The sequence below is a fragment of the Varanus komodoensis genome, unplaced genomic scaffold, assembly GCF_004798865.1.
Source record: "Varanus komodoensis strain SLA01 unplaced genomic scaffold, ASM479886v1 scaffold1, whole genome shotgun sequence".
Lineage (NCBI taxonomy): Eukaryota > Metazoa > Chordata > Lepidosauria > Squamata > Varanidae > Varanus > Varanus komodoensis.
In genome coordinates, this window is record NW_025335268.1 from 41,558,223 (window position 1) to 41,575,219 (window position 16,997).

At 38.3% G+C, this 16,997-nt stretch overlaps 1 protein-coding gene across 1 annotated transcript in view; it reads right to left on the bottom strand.

Annotated features, from left to right (window-relative positions):
• UTRN (utrophin) overlaps positions 1-16,997 on the bottom strand; it is a 365,154-nt gene that overhangs the window by 91,106 nt on the left and 257,051 nt on the right. Inside the window, exons 53-54 of the mRNA XM_044451088.1 lie at positions 9,862-10,034; positions 656-812 (exon numbers count right to left, since the gene is read on the bottom strand). Coding sequence (XP_044307023.1) covers positions 656-812; positions 9,862-10,034 — 330 coding nt within the window. The remainder of the gene's footprint in view (positions 1-655; positions 813-9,861; positions 10,035-16,997) is intronic.

Here is a 16,997-nt window from a genome sequence, read left to right on the forward strand (position 1 = left end):
ATTTATTTCTATCTCATGGAAAATACTATTTTGCCTGGCACTTCCCAGACTTGCTTTTGGAAAGTGTTTGCCACTTAGCTAATGATCCTGTACATTTAAATAGATTCCGGCACTTCTCCAAGTATGGATTCATATTCACATACCTAAGAAACAGGAGAGCCACTGTGTTTGGTAAGCATATTGAATGCATTGCTGGCAGACATACTTATTCCACTCTACTTACTCTCTGAACTTTGCTCAGAGGAAACTCCTTTTGCAACAGGTTTAGCTATGTGTTGAGTGGCTGTAACCAGCTATGCAGTTGGCTGGCTGTGGTGGTCCCTCCTCCATCTTGAAAGCGAGTTTGGTGTAGTGGTTAAGGGCATGGGACTGGGACTCAGACGATCTGGGTTCTAGTCCCCGCTCCACCATGGAGCCAACTGGGTGACTCTGGGCCAGTCACAGACTCTCAGCCCAACCTACCTCACAGGGTTGTTCTTGTGGGGATAAGATGGAGGAGGAGATGTAAGCTGCCTTGAGCCCTTTGTAGGACAAAGGCAGAATATAAATCGATAAATAAATAAATAAATTGTTGGTGCTGTTTTACCTCATGCTACAAATTAGCTAAGCATTTTTTAAAGGGAGGAAGTGAACATTAAGAAGATAAACAACTCACTTTGCAGTGGTCATACTGTTGCTGTAAAGTTGGAACATCCCCACCAACAGGCATTTGCTTCTTTAACTCTTCATCTTTCAGATTCAGCCATTTGATAAGTTCTTCCAATGATGTCAGCAACTTATTCCATTTCTCTGCACTTATTTCCAAGTGAGCTCTACAATGAGAAACAGCAAACTTTATAGGAGTCTTGAACTGCATTCATTTATGCTAGATTTTAGCTGAAGTTTCACCAGTATGAACTAGGAATATGTCCCTTAATTTAACACAAATTACTTTTCAAATGGTGGATTAGGTATAACCACTTGAAAATGATTTATACAAAAAAAGCAAGGAACCTAACCTGAATCTATCATCAACACTCTGCAGAGGTTATTTGTTTTTCGGCGCCAGGTGAAGACCTTTTTATTTAATGTCATTTTAATTGTTAACAATATTTGCTTATTTATCTGGCCAGGGTGACTTCTTTTATATTTTATATTTATTTTATATTGTTAATTTTAATTTTATATTGTTATTTTTGCATTTTATTGTATTTTATTATGTTGTAAGCCGCCCCGAGGCTTCGGCAAGGGGTGGCGTAGAAATGTTCAAATAAATAAATAAATACCCAGATGGTAACTGTATCCATACAAAATTCTACTGAATTTCTATCCAAATGGAGAGAAAGATTACCACTCTCTACTTTGATCTACTTTTAGTTTTAAAACTAAAAATGATTAAAGTCAGTAACAGTATTTGAAGCTTATGCCAACTGGAACTAAGTCTGTGATCACCTGAGAACACAGGAACAGCCATACTAGATCAGACCATGGGCCAAGCTTCTGCTGTTGGGCACTACTTTGTCGCCCATGCGATTTCACAAACAGGCCCTGAGTGCAACAGCACCCTCCAGGCCAAGCTCTCCCGCCTACCATCAGAGACCTGCACCCACCCTTTGCTGAAATAAAGTGCCCAGTTAGTGGTTCTGAATCTGATTTTACTCAACTTGAAATGAACCTGGTAAATGGTGCAGAGAGTGGGAGAAGCAGAAGATGCTATGTATCAGTTCTCTTTGGGTTTATATCCTAATAACAGTGTGTTCTTTCTAGAAGAGCTATTTTTGTTAAACAATCACCATAAGGAAGTATATGCAATTGCCTTTATAGTTTTACAACATTTCAGTGAGTTAATTTCCATATAAATCTTTAAATATAACATAGACTATATTATTAATTTCATTTCCTTTAAGCAAATATATAGGTTCAAATATTTTGCAGCCACTGGGATATACTCGTATATATATTTACTCTGCACATAGATAAAAGTGACATGATTACATTTTGAGTTCTGTTAATCAGCATAATCCGCATTGCTTATTGATAAAGAAAGCATGCTAGGGTGTAAAATAAGTTTTAATAAAAGATACTAAATCAGATAACTTTATTTAAAGCAGTGGAACAAGTTCCAGTTCTTTTTTTCTGGAAAACCCACATCATTGGGCACAAAGGGGTTAATGTTGACTAGCTGAAATTTATTAGCATATCTTATTTATTTCATTTCGCTGAATCAACAAATAGTTGCTGCATTGTGGTGTAATATGACCTGCCATAAGTGTAACTGCTCTTGATTATGTCAGAACCTTTTATTTTTCTCCCTCCCTCCATCTACTTCCAAGTACCACTAGTACAGGCTTTCCTAATGCCTATAAGGGAATTGTTGCAATCTTCTCCTGTCGCTTATCAATGCACCTAATATATTCAGATTCTTAATAGCTTCTCTGTATTTTCCAGAACAATGGTAAAAGCCTTAGTCCTGCAGCCCACTTTTGTTCCATCTATTCACCAATCTTGATTAATCCTAAAACCATATAATTACCTTATACTGATAAACAGTTTTACTGCCTCCATGTCAGCTTAATGTTCTGCTTGCTCCATATGCAATTCTTGTAGGAGATTATGACATTTTTAAAGAAAGGAATCGCTTAAAAAATATCCATTTTTAAAAGCAAGTTCCAATGATTAGTGGGTCCTTTACTTATTCCCTGTTGTCAATATTGTTGACAGGCGTTAGGTGCTATGTCTAAAGTCATACCTGGTTTCCCTTAAATTTCAGGGCATATGAGTTACAAGTCCATCATATTCCCCACCAAAGAAGATCTAAGGATGAATGGTCAGCTGACTACTGATTATTAAACCAGGGGGAGACTAAAGGCTCACATAGTCTGAGCTTTGCTATTAAATTGGAAGCTGTCATCAGCCTTAATTCTCTTTTGACATGGACACCCACTGTGCAGTCCTTCTGTATCTCTATGGAACTGTCATACAAAATAACACTGGAAAACTAGTTTTGCAATTTTATATCAGAGATGCTACTGAGATTCAGACTGGGACTATATGCCCTTGGCTTTTATCAAGCATTAAGACTAACCAAATCTTCCTGTCTGTAAGCATCAAAGGAATAATCTCTTGCAACACTGCTCCAGAATCTGTTTAGATGTAGAAAGGTATATAAATGTTGTAAATAAAAAGAAACAAACATCACAGCAAGCCCATTACAGCAAATCCCAGGCTGACAAAATGCTGACTGAAGAATGCTTACAAAAAGGCTTGGCACAGAGTGTGAGCATTTTTTGGCATGGTGTCCTTGATTCTATACTTCCTTTCTCAAATAAATCTCTAGTTAAATAAATCTTCTGACTTTTGAAACAAGTTTTAAAAGCCAGTGCACTGGTACATTGGTTAGCACATTGGACTAGACCCAGGGAGATCTGCTTCCAATCACGACTCAGTTCATTGGTCAGTTTTTCTCTCTCAGTTCAGCTTTTCTTAATCAGCCTAGCCCACCTACAGGGTTGTTCAGAAGATATGGTGGTGGAGAAACCAAGTATGCTATCTTGAACGCCTTGGAGGAAAGGCAGGATATAGATGAAATACAGTCCCAACTTTTTCACTAATTTGGTACTGTCTGGATTGGGGTTGAGAAGCTTTATATTCCTGAGAGGAATACTTAGCTCGCCAGTCCTGTATGGCAACTGTCAAAGGGAACGTCCCTGCAATGGATGGCCCTGTGCTATTCTGTTTTTTAGAGTTGTTGGGAATCAACAGAAATTTGGGTTCTTTGGGGAAGCACTTGAAAAATACGAATAGAAATATATTATTCAAAGAATAAGGTAGGAAATTGGTTAAATCTAGCAGTTCATTTCTAAAAAGCAAGACGACAAATATTTTTGGGTGAGGAAAAATGTTGTCACTGGTCTCCCCTAATCCCAGTTTAGGAAGTCACTCCTATGCTTGCCAAACATAAAAAGCACAAACATGTATAAATATTTGCTGAATTGTGATCTCAAACCTCCCACCCTTTTTATTTTCTACTTTTACTCTTAACAGTACTAAAATTCAAGCCAGAAGTGACTGTACTGAAAACACACACACACACACACACACACACACACACAACAGAAGGCTATTTGGCCACAAATAATGAAGGATGGAGATCTGTCATGCTGACATACAATTCTTCCCTGCTAGGCAAGCATTATTATTATTTATTTCATGTCTATTTTGCCCGTAGCCAAAGCTCTCTGAGTGGTTTACAACTAAGTAGTGACTTTTCACTACTTGCCTAGGAAACAGACAGATTTACTTTATTTGTTGAAGCAGATGTAAAACATTTAACAAAAACATTGACAACTTTATAATAGTAATAATGACATCAGTAAAGACCAGTAAATAACAGCAGTGCCAAGAAACCTGAAAGTAAAACTTGCAGCATCAAATATCTATTGGTGGCAGGAAGGGACTATATGAGGAGGGACCTCTCCCCGCCAAAAAAGGAATTTATTTATACAAAAATCATGTATTTATTTTTACAATGTTCAAATTTCAGGCACCTTCAAAGTAATCTCTGTTTGATGCAATACACCTATTGAGACGTGTTTTCCACTGCTCAAAACAGGTTTTGAACTCATTCATTTTGGTGCCTTTTAGTGCTTCTGCCATTTTTGTTTCACCTCCACATTGGCAAAATGTTTCCCCTTGAGAACTTTTTTGAACCCGGGAAACAACAACAACAAAAGTCACATGGAGGGTGGGGCACAAGGGTCATGCCATTTTTGGTCAAAATGTGCTGAACACTCAGCTGAACAACATTTCACCGCCACATGTTGTTCATGTAAATCAGCCATCAGGAAATGGCAAATGTGTTGAGTCTCCAAAAACCCCCCTTCCTGAAGCCGAATGCAGTCTCTCACAACTACTCAGCTGGGTACACTAATGCAGATGGTTTCCTAGAACACTCACCTAGTGGGGGAAGCCTGCACTACAACAGGCCCACCCTCCAGAAGATAATTCCTGTTTTTCTGGGTCCCTGCCTCATATTAACACTAACATAATCTTTCCTATTTGTCTCAAGAGTATTCCAGCATAAAATTAACTATATTCCAACACTATGCCTTCAAATTCCACAAAAGCCAACTGTCGATATCTCCTAATTGTTCTTGTGTGATATTTCTACAGCTTTTTTTCAGCTACACAGTACTATACAATTATAATCTATTTATTTTCCCACCAAATCTCAACATCAAGTTAGACTGAAAGACAGGGATTTCCCAAGATTGCTGCCTACTCACTATAGGCTAATTTATATACAAGCCCATGTTAAGCATTCATATTATATGTGTATATGCAATATAATTCAAACCTTCCTTTCTCTACCTTTGCAATGTTTCAATAGTACCATAAATAAAGTAAATGTTTTAGAAATATGTACAAGAAAAATAGCAATGGATACATTTCTTAAAGGCAGTAACACAGACTGCCACAGTGATTATTCATTCATTTCATTTCTATACTTCTCAATAACCAAAGCTCATTCTACCGGACTAAAGTAAAGAGTTCAAACACCAGGTTAAATGCATTTTACTTAATTATACATTTATACTCATGCATGCTTAGGTCCTAAGGTAAATTAATGAAAGGAAGTTCACTGAAAGGAAATCATCCATCTTCTCCTCCCCAATGAAGCCTCCTGTTGTCCTGAACAGTTTTCTCAGATGATGGAGCTACTGGGGCAATTTCTTCACCCACTCCACCAAGCCACAATTCATAAATATGCTACAGTTCACTGCACACCCAGAAGCAAAGCCATTTGTACAGAATGATAAACAAAACATTTAACTGACTCTTCCCCTAGAGAGATGTCCTTATCAACTGGCTTTGTCTACAAGAGCTGGGCTAATATTCGGGTTTATTGTAATATCCCATAGAAAGGAACCCTTTTACTCCAGAACAGCGAGGCCTTTAGCATGACCATCTAGATCCAATGGAAGGAAAGCTTATCTGTAAACTGAGGCTTCCCCAGCACTTCATCCCTGAAGTCATTCCTCAAGGGTTCCTCTGGGCAGTGTGGGCTGTAGGGAGAGGTCTGTGGTGAGAACAGGGTATCACTGGAAATCAGGCAAAACACTTTTCATGAACTGGTGCAGTGTATCTCCTTTCCCATTCTGCTCTGGTACACTGGAAAGTTCAGGTCAAGTTAGCAATCTAAAAATCACTTCTTTTGCTTGCCAGTGATGGGTTGGTAGGGATGACACTGGTATGGAAGTGGCTTTTGCTTCCATATGACCTTGGACATTCCTCAATTACCAAAGCAGTACAGGAGCTCCTACATTACTATAGTGGCATTCCTATGTCTGTGACAAGCACTTCAACATCATTTGATTTTGAAAGAAAATCAAAATCCTTTCCACAAGACTACCAAAAGCAATCTGTTTTCTCTTTACTAGAACATTATTTAGAAGGACAAGCAAAAGTTAGTAATATCTTATTCTTTTCTTTACAAAATGATACACCTCTTCTTTGTTGCTGCTGCTTTTTATTCTGACAAGCTGGATCCCATAGTAACAATCATATTCCCAGACTTAAATGTAGCATCTTCTATTTTTGTTCCAAAATATATTGGATCACTCCTTCAGTTAAACACATTTAGCTACACACAAAAGCTTTCTGTTCCTGCCTACTTCAGACTTTGCTTTATTGAGAGAGATTCAAAGAGTTATTCTCATTCTCTTCTAGAAATTAATGTCCCTATGAAGCCTAAGTTCCAGCTCTATTGGAAAGGCAGCTCCAGACTAAGATGGAAGAGATGTAACTTGTTCTTTGGGCCTAAAAGACCTACTTTAGCTGCCACTGGTATTCACAAGGTAAGAACTGCCAGCTGAATGCGTCTTGCTGGGAAAGCATTCTTGATCCCCGGAAATACATTCTCTAAACTCTCTTGGGACCTTTCCAACAGCACTTATCTATAGCTAGTTCTGCCTCTTAAATCTACGACACTTTTAGTGTACAGCAGAAAGGAAGAGAACTGCCAAAGATGAACTTCACTCCTGTGTTAAATGGTAACACTCTTCCCATTTACGTCCACTTCAGCTCTATGTCAAGGGCTTAAAGTGGTACATGAAGACTTTTGCTAGCATGGCACAGTGGATGAAATTACTACTCGATGCTCCTTTTCAATCAGAACTGAAGTATAACTTTTTAACATGTACGTGCACAGAAATGTTATGTTATCAAGTAAACTAAGGAACGGTAACCTGAATTGGAATTGAAAGAGATGGAAAAATCAGAACAGAGCTGGATCTAACACCTGTGACTTGTCCTGGGCCTCCATTCCACTTTGGGAAAAAATGAAATTCAAAAACTATGGGGAAGGAGGAACAATCACTCTCTTTATGAAGCACTCAATTTCAAAACAGTATATAAAGCCATAGGTAGGGGACACTACTATCCAGAACAGGAGAAAGAAAGAGCCAGTGTGGAGTAGTAGACATGGAATATGGATATATTTGTTCACCCTTTTTAACTTGGGAGACTGAAAAGTTACAAGTAGGGTTGTTGTAAAAAAAAATGAAATAATAACAGCATAAGAACACAGAGGACAGAAATGTGATAAAAAATAAAGGATTACTTAAGACTTACTTAGCACAAAAACATATGCTTTTCTAAAGCATTGTCACTGTTTCATCAATTTTCTTATTTCCAATGGCTTTATCAACTCCTACCCTTAAGAATCATAGACTTGGAAAAGGCCAGAAAGCTATCTACTCCAATCCACTGCTACAAAAATAGGAATTGCCATCAACAAATTTGCCACAGATCAATCCACAGAGTAGAGACTACATAATGGCAAATCAAACAGCTACACTACCAGAGATAGCAGCAAATAGCATGTATGCCTTTCTCTGAAATGCAAAATCAAAATTACCAAGCCTACATTATGATTACCGTTAGAAGGATTATCTCTGTATTATATATGATGAATCACTGTTTGCAAAGAACCCTCTTATTATATACTTCCACAGTTATCCCTCTGGATTTCTCCCACACACAGCTGATGAATGTCATCTGAACATCATGTTCCACCTGTATACTCAAACTAAACAAGCAATAAAAGTTGTTTAACACTTAATTGTTACACACTGTTCATAGCAACAATGAGTATCTCATCCTCAGACAGGAATTAATGACTGGCTGAAGTAAATGACTTGAGGGCAGCTTGAGCCATTAATTTTTCCAAATGATCATTAATCCCCGAGAAATACCAAGCTGCTCAATTGTTACCGCTGGAACTTTGCAGTTGTTGATTAAAGAATTAACATAAATGTCTCCTCATCTCTTTCTTGCTGATTTGTGAGGGAAGCTTACAGAAGTTTAATAGCACTCATTTTTACAACCCACAGTGTAAGCCAACACATACTGACCTCTCAAGCTTCCCAGAAAATTTAGAAGTTAATCACATTCTTACATACAATAACCAAATAATTTTGGCTTTAGGTAAGTTTATTTAATTGTCCTGTAGCTTGGTAATGTGGTTGTCCATCTACTAGACCAAGTCAGATAATGGAACAGAGATCCTGAATTAGGGCATCTAACTCTACTGAGCTACCAAACTCAGGAAACTAATAAAGCATAAAAAATTCCATGAAAGCATTCCTTTGAAGGCAGCATGAAAAACAACCACCAGTCAGACTTGCCAGTAGCAACAGCAGGATTGGATGACCAGAATATATATAAATGACCAGAATATAAATTCTGTTGGGGGAGATTGCCTAGGACATTCCCCTTTAGCTTTACGTTCTCCAACCCTATTCAGTGCTGCTCCAGTTCTGACCATCTGCTTCCTGGTGTGCCCCATATTCCTGCCTTCTGTGAATTACCATCCCCACATAAAGATCTTTTTATTATTCCTTTGACTTTATTTTAGACAAATACATAAAGTAATATAATTGATGGGCATTTCATGACTGATATGAGAAAAATGATCTGCAGAGTATGCTCACCAGAAAGAGCCTTGACATACTGCCATGAAGAGCCTTTTTCCATGCCACTGCTTTTAATAATACTCAACAGGACCAAATGTATCATGACACAGAGTATGAAAACTAGCAACCTGTGGTGACACAGCTCATTGAAAGCAAAATGCAATACTTAAATTAGAAAGAACTGTGTTTAGAAAATCTCAATCTCACTGTCAGGGAGATGAGACATTCAAATAAATTCAGGCCTGAACACTGATTTCTGCACAGTAAGGAAATAGGAAGGAAGCACAAGGTTCCAATTCCTGCTTCCAGTCTCACGTCTTTGTGGCTTCTGACAAAAAGGTCATTTCATAGTTCCCTGGTGGACACCAGACCTGGACGATGAAAAAAATTAAAGCTCCTGTGTTAACATTTAAAACTACTAATTGTTTGGGGACAATTCATCTTAAGGAACACCTTCACACATATGATCGGGTCCATTTTTTAAGATCTCCTTTGAAGATCTGCTCATTAACTTGCCAGTAAGACCCATTAGGCTGGCAATCATTACGGACTGACCCTTCTGGCCCGTGTGTCTGCAGTTATGGAACACTCTCCCAGCTGATTTACATACAGCCTCACCTCTTCTGGGCCACTTTCTCCTAACAGTACTGTTAACGTAATGCGTTTTTCACCAAATTCCTAAAGGTATGCTTTAGGTCCACCTTACAGACTGCTCCCTGTATACTATGGTTTGAGCAGGTTACTTTAATGTATCTTAATGTCTTTTACGTATTATGTATGTTCCCTTGCAACTTGTTTTTATGCTATATTCATCTTTGCACTCATAAAATATTTGAGGTATACACATGAAGAATGTACTAAAATTAGGAGGCCCTCAATCACATTTAATGCTCACATTGTATTTTACCTGATACTGGCAGACTTTGCTTTCAGATCATTCCACCGTTGGTTCATATCATCAATGCGGTGCTGTAGCAGTGCAGCTTCCTCAGAGTTTCCCAAGGCTTTTACCATCTTCTGCCTGTTTCCATCAATACTCTTGAAGATGTCATTGTGGGCATCAATTTCAGCCTGGATGTCCTGGGAAAATGAAAGCAAACAAACAAGATATTCAATTGTGTTAATCCTGTACTCAGAACAAGATAATGAACTATTCACAATTCTTCTCCTTTTTCTTTGTGAAATCTGTCAATTATCAAGATTACCACACTGGAATGACAGAGTTAAATCCAGATCCCTGCAAAAGGACTTTTCAGCTGCAGAAATGACTTTCCCTTGCTCTAGATATGCCCCTAACCCTCAAGGGGTCAGAAAGTAGAAAGCGGTGGGGAGAGAAATCCATTCCACAGACAATTTATGTTCTGCTGGCAAATGGCCCGTATTAGATACAATCCAGATTTTAGAAACCTGCTTTAACTGAAGTAGTTCTTGGAATATTGGAAGGTAAGAAGAAATATGCTACATTGGTTGCTAGTCACAAGACCTTACTACCAAGGTTGCATTCATAAGAGTTTCTTGTACTATAACACTTTCAAATTATCAATAAAGTACACAATTTAAGCTAGTATCACTGTTAAGACTTACATAAAGGAATATTAAAGCAGATTATTAAACAGATTGCTATGACCCTTTCCCAAAAATATTTCTAGTAATACATAAGAAATAAAAATCCCACAATTTAATGTCCTCTCCCAGCATTTATATTGCTCTATTTAAATGTGCAGAGTTCTATTTATATGCAATGCATGTACACATTAGCATTCATAATATTTATGTCCTTACAGTTGAGCAGTTAAAAAAGTATTTTGGAGGTGACTCCTCCTGGCCCCGGGGCCACACTCTAGAGAACATAATCGCCCCTGAGAATACAAGCTTTTAGAAAGTTGACCTACCCTGCTCAATAGAATCAAGAAAAGAAACTCTTTCATTTTCTAATGTAGAGCAAGCAGCACTTTAAGGTGAACACCAACAAGATTGCCAGGGGTGCTTTCTAACATATGGTCAAGTATATTTAAACAGAAAAATATAAATCTAGAGAAAAGCCATGGGGCATACAGAGTACCCATGGGATTAATCAGTTAATATTATTACAGGAATCTTGTAGTTCAAACCTTCCCTTTGTAAGAGGAACAAATTAAACAAGCTTGGGATTCCTTAAAGATCTGATGCTTTCACATTCTGTTCAGCCTGTTCCTATTTTCCCAAGTGAGCTTTTACATAGATGCCCAAGAGGGTTCTGCTGCATCTAAACATGGCTGTTTTTCATATGACAGGCGTTTAGGAATTCACTGGCTGCAGTCGTTCATTTAGAACATTGTAAAATGCTTGATTATCCTCACAGGGTAAAAGACAACAGATGTAAAGATGAAAATACAAAATCTCTAGGAAATATCTAATGCTTTATCCAAGTTATTTCATGAAATAAAACATAGATTTGTTTATTTCTTCAGAGAGAAATAATTTGTCACCCAGCAAGTCTTTCTGCAAGTAGGCACCTGCCCTCAGCCCCCAACCACACAAACAGCTTCAAGCGCTGTGAGTGACATGGCACTGAAGTATCCAGAATGAAAATTAGTAGATGTTTCATTTCATACTCAGAGTAGCAGGTTTTTAAAAAAAATCATGCCTGCAGAGGCTGCGGAAGAAAGCTATAATCAGTTTTTTCTTTAATTTATCAGGGACAAATTAGGAATGTGGAATATGCTCTTTATTTGAAAAGAAGCACAGCAAGCCTTCCTCCTCCTCCTCCCACTGAGCCCCATTGCTCATGGAATGTTTTTCCCCCAGCCAGCTCACCTCCATTCTCAGAGCTCAGCTAGAATGCAGAGTAGGTGGGAAGATGTTCTTACTCTTTTGCATGTGGACATGTGCCCTCTACTCCCATCCTTTATGATTGAGGCAAACACATGAATGGGTTGCTCATCTTATCTACTTTGGTCCTTAGAAATAAGATCCAGTCCCAAGCTGAGAGCAGCACCCTCACTATCTCACTATCAGATAGCAGATAGCAGACACAAAAGCAGCTTGCAGGCACTATGTTAATGATGTTTGCTGCTGATCTGCTACGATTCAAAATCACTTCATAAAATCCATTGGAAAAAAAGGTGCAGGAAAACCCAGTGCGTTCAATGACAAAAAAAAACCCCTGATTATAATTCTCCCACCCATCCCGAGACCCAATTGGTTGGTTACTTAGGTTTATTACAATAGATTTTCTGAACTGGTTTGCAGGCTACCAAATTTTTTAAAAAATAAAGCAACCTCCCCACAAACACACACACACACACACACTCCCTAACTTATTTTCTATGGCAAGTTGTGGCTATAACACTGTTTACACAGTTTGCAGCACTATAATACTATTTTATAGCAAAATTTGAAGAGTTTCTTCCTTAACACAACTAGCCTTTTATTCCTTCTTTACAGTACTGTGGAAAATGCTATGTGCCTCTATAGACTTGTGATTTACAAACAGGTTTTTCCACTATTCTGCAAAACAACTGAAGAATACAGAATGCATTTTATGTTTGCATATATGCATGGAAGCACTACCACCACCAAAAAAAAAAAAACCTCTGGCATTTATGGGTCAGAAAACCTCACATTTGCAAAGGGTGGTAGGCTTCTTAGAATATGTGCTCTGCAGTTCAAATTACCCCACACAGAGCATCTGTGAGAAGAACTCTAACTCAGTGGCAGAGCTCCTGCTTTGCATGCAGAAGGACCCAGAGTTAATCCCCATCATCACCAGGTAGAGCCAGGAAAGAATTCTGCCTAAAACTCTAGCGAACTGCTGCCAGTCAGTGGATCAATATTCTCATTCAGCAGATTAAAACATTCGTATGTTTCTATGCATGAAGGAAAAAAGGCAAAACATGTTGAAAGCTGGTTTCAGATGCAAAAGGTAAACTAAGGAAATCCACCCCTTTGAAACCACATCCAAACAACCAATCAGTTTTTCTAAAGGCTGGGGTATTTTATTTAAATATTCATATCCCACCTTTCTGCTTTATTTGTAAAGAACTCAAGATAGTATAGGAATACAATACAATACAAAACAGCCATAAAGTAAGCACCACCACTTCAAAAAATGGTCAGTCTAGTTAATAAAACAACATCAACTAACTACACCAGTGATTTGCTAGAACAGCTCCTTCTTTAATGGTATATAAATACCAGTAAGGTAGTACACAAATGGCTCTCCTAGAGCAGGAAGTTCTGGATCTTGCTATGGAGAATGTTCTCTCACCAGTTCCAGTCAAGCACTTCTGATAGTGCTGAACTCCCAAAGGACCTTTTCTGATGACATATGCAGATGGAAGAAGTTGGTCCTTAAGGTATGCTTGACCCAAGCAGCTTAGACTTTAAAGATTATCATGAGCATTTTGAATTAGGAAATCATTATAATGAGAAGTGTAAATTATGCCTGAGCAAATCAAGATTTCTTTATTTATTTCTACACTGCCCAATAGACAAAGAAGGGATACTACACATGACACATCCCATTCCAAAGAGCATGTATCCCCAGCAAAACAGAGGATACACAAACAGAACTGTAATTCAACAAGCATATAGCGCTTATGTTAATCAGAGAGCTGAAAAATATGCAAACTAGAGATGCTACCATAGTCTATAATATACCATTGTCCTATCCTGGCAATAAAGCCCAAAGGCAAACCTGAAGGGCAAAATCTGGGAAGCAGTCTGGAGCTGAAGGAATGGTCAGAAAAGAAACTAACAGCCAGTTTCATCAAGGTCCAGAGAACTGAAGTCAAGGGTAGTAGAGAGAAGTCTTTTCAGTACCCTGGACAGAGCCCAAGGAGCAGTTTTGTTCCAGTAAGAGCCTCTTCTCAACTGAACCCTTTTCTGTGCTCCAAGCCTGACTATCCTTCTCATGCTCCACCCCCTTTCTGAGGAGTGCAGAGTTATAAACAGTCAGTTGTGCAACAAGAAGCCTGCTATTTCACTCCTCTGCAAAACCACCCTGACACACAGCCTGTGCCTGTGCACTTTTTCTGTGGAATGCGTAGCCCTTGGAAGCATGTACTTTGCTCTTTGCTGGACCTTTGCTCAGTGGCTGTAGATTTTGGTCTGGAAACTGTGGTCTCCAGTTCAGGGGCTTCTGTTATTTCAGCTCTAGAAGGGTCTGGACCAAGCTCTGGGGTTTCAAGCTCTCTGCTATCTTGGGGGCCCCTGGCTGAGCTGCAGTGTTTGGACTTCATGATCCTATACTGACACCACAGTGAGTGGTGCACTGCTGCACATGTGGCCATGGCAGACACAAATCAGTCTATTCTCTACTGTGTCAGTCCCAGATGATTGCGTCATGGACAGTCAGAACTTAGGTTCACCAGGTCACTTTTTAGATTAATGTGGAAAGATTGTTTAACATTAACCCTTTACTCTCAATGAAATTCTCATTTAAAAATGCCATTGTTCAGGATGTGTATACAGGACAGGAACAGAAATCCTTTAATGTTAACTTTTATTCTAGGTGAAACTCTTGTTGATTTCTGTGACCTATGTTTAAAAAAATCACCCAACCAAGTAGGCATTTGTTTGGCAAATCCTGTTCTATCCCTTTCTGGGTCAATTCTTTGTATTGTTTCTTACAAATGTTTTGTGTGGTGCTGCTCCCACCCACATCTATAACTCTCTCTTGTTCCCGAGTATGTTTGTTTTGGAAGGTGAGGCAGCAGTTAAATTTCCAAAGTGCTTTCAACCATGGGTGGTGCTTTTAACTACGATCACCAGGGAGCAACATGAAAAGGCAGATCCTTGTGGCCCCACCAGAAGCATTCTCTCAAAAACAGACTAGCTTTTTTTTTCCAGCAATCACCTGGAACACATGTAAAGATCAAGCTGATTCTAAATCTAGCTGAGAAGAATTCATCCATGGCTAAAGCAAACTCAAGCAGATCTTTGGACCCAAATCATGAATGTTTCCCTTTCATCCACCCTCATTGCCTTCATTTTGTACAGTGACTTTCAGACTGTGAACTCTTGGACAGACATGTTACAGTTAATTCCTATACAGTGCTCATTACAGTTTTACATAAATAAATGCAAATTGATTACAAAATTGCATGGAACAGCAAGGCAAAAAAGTCTGGACCTTAACCATTAGACAAAAATGTTGTAAATCATATATGCATGACATAATACTCCCTCCTCAGACACATGAATATGTACAAATTAAATAGTTTATATCACTACATACTAATTAATATCAACAAGCTGAAAAAAATAAGGGGAAATAATAAGACAGTCATTCCCTGAAAATGAAATTCTATGAAGTAATTAAAGATGAATATGAAATTCCATCCATAGAATGTCCTCCACATATGTTGCTTTCCTATCTTGTTTCTGGAGTAGCATCAATATGTTACAAATGGATCTTCTATTTTGCACGCGCGCACACACACACACACACACACATACAAAAGGGAATCTGAACTAGATTTGGACTACAGATGTTGTGTTTTTGCTTTAACTTTTAAAAAATATTTTTATAGGTTACCAATGAATAGCAACAATAAGTATCAGTCAAATCTGCAAAAATATATATTTATGTTTGAATATATATTTATTTATTTGAATGCAGTTGAATTGTATAATGATTTCCACTTGTGCTGCAATTTAATCAACACCTGAGTAAATGCAAGAGTTGATGATATAATTTTGTTTCTAAGAAAGAAAAAACAAACTGAAAACTGTAGCAAGCTTCATATGTATCAATTCCAACATTAATGTTAGAAATTACACCAGAAGTTTAGAAGTTAAACCAGAAGTCATTAATACAGAGAAAGCTAACCTGTGAAATGGGGAAATCTAACAATACAAAATAATTAAGATTGCTATAACAGCGCAAGGGGTCAGCAATCCATGGCTCCAGAGCCACATGTGGCTCTTTCATCCCTCTGCTGCGGCTCCCTGTCGCTCAAAATATTGAGCAACACGTCACAACCGCCAATGTGCAACACTCGTCAGCACGTGATTTATTGAACTTTTCGACCCCCAGTAGGCCAACCATGGATAAATCCAAGAAAAGAAAAGCTTCAGAAGAAAACAGAATGTTTAATGGTATGTGGGCAGATTCATTTGCTTTCACTGCTGACCAGACTAGTTTACCAGTATGCTTAATATGTGGTGAGAGATTGGCAAACAACAAAAAGTTGAACGTTGCAAGACACACAGCCTTCGCTGAAAAATATCCGGATGGAGATGAGAGAAGAAAAGCCATTTCGGAACTGATGCGGAAGGTTGATCTGAGCAAAAATCAGTTCAAGAAGTGGATTAAGTCTGCAAATTCAACTACATATGCTAGTTTTGTGGCCGCTCAGGAAATAGTCAGGACGGGAAGCTGTTCACAGATGGAGATTATATAAAAGAATCATTAATTGATTTCATAAATGCAACACACTATAGTTTTTTTATACATAGCATAAAGGTAAAAATGATATATGCAGTGTTATCTTCATTTTACATGTCAGAGGAGTTTTGTGGCTCCTGGTGTTTTCTGTGGGAAACGGGTCCAAATGGCTCTTTGAGTGTTTAAGATTGCCAACCCCTGCCATATACAATTAAAAAGACTTATTCTAAAACCAATAGGGAAACTAGCCAGTCACTCCTGAGAAAATTGCCTCATTTTGATGTTAGCAAAGAATCTGCTTGACCTGAATTTATGCAAAACCCATTGGGTAAATTTCTTCTGGGTAGCATTCCAAAAACATGCCCAAACTATTTTAACTCTTGACCTTTTTATTGCAACTGAAGATTCGGAACCTGTGGCATGCTCTCTCTGTGCGGGCTGAAGGATCAATCCATATATAACAATCTGAACCAAATGTAACTGCTTGCTTCCAGACAGATGTAATCAGTAGAATCTCTATTTGGTCACTGCTAACAGGAACTTGCTGTCATTGATAAAGCACCCTAAACTGTATAGGGCACACTAAACACCTTACAGCGATTTGAATCCAATACTTTAGTTATACTTGCTGCTATAAATCAACTACAATTTTACTTCTATGTCAAATTTTC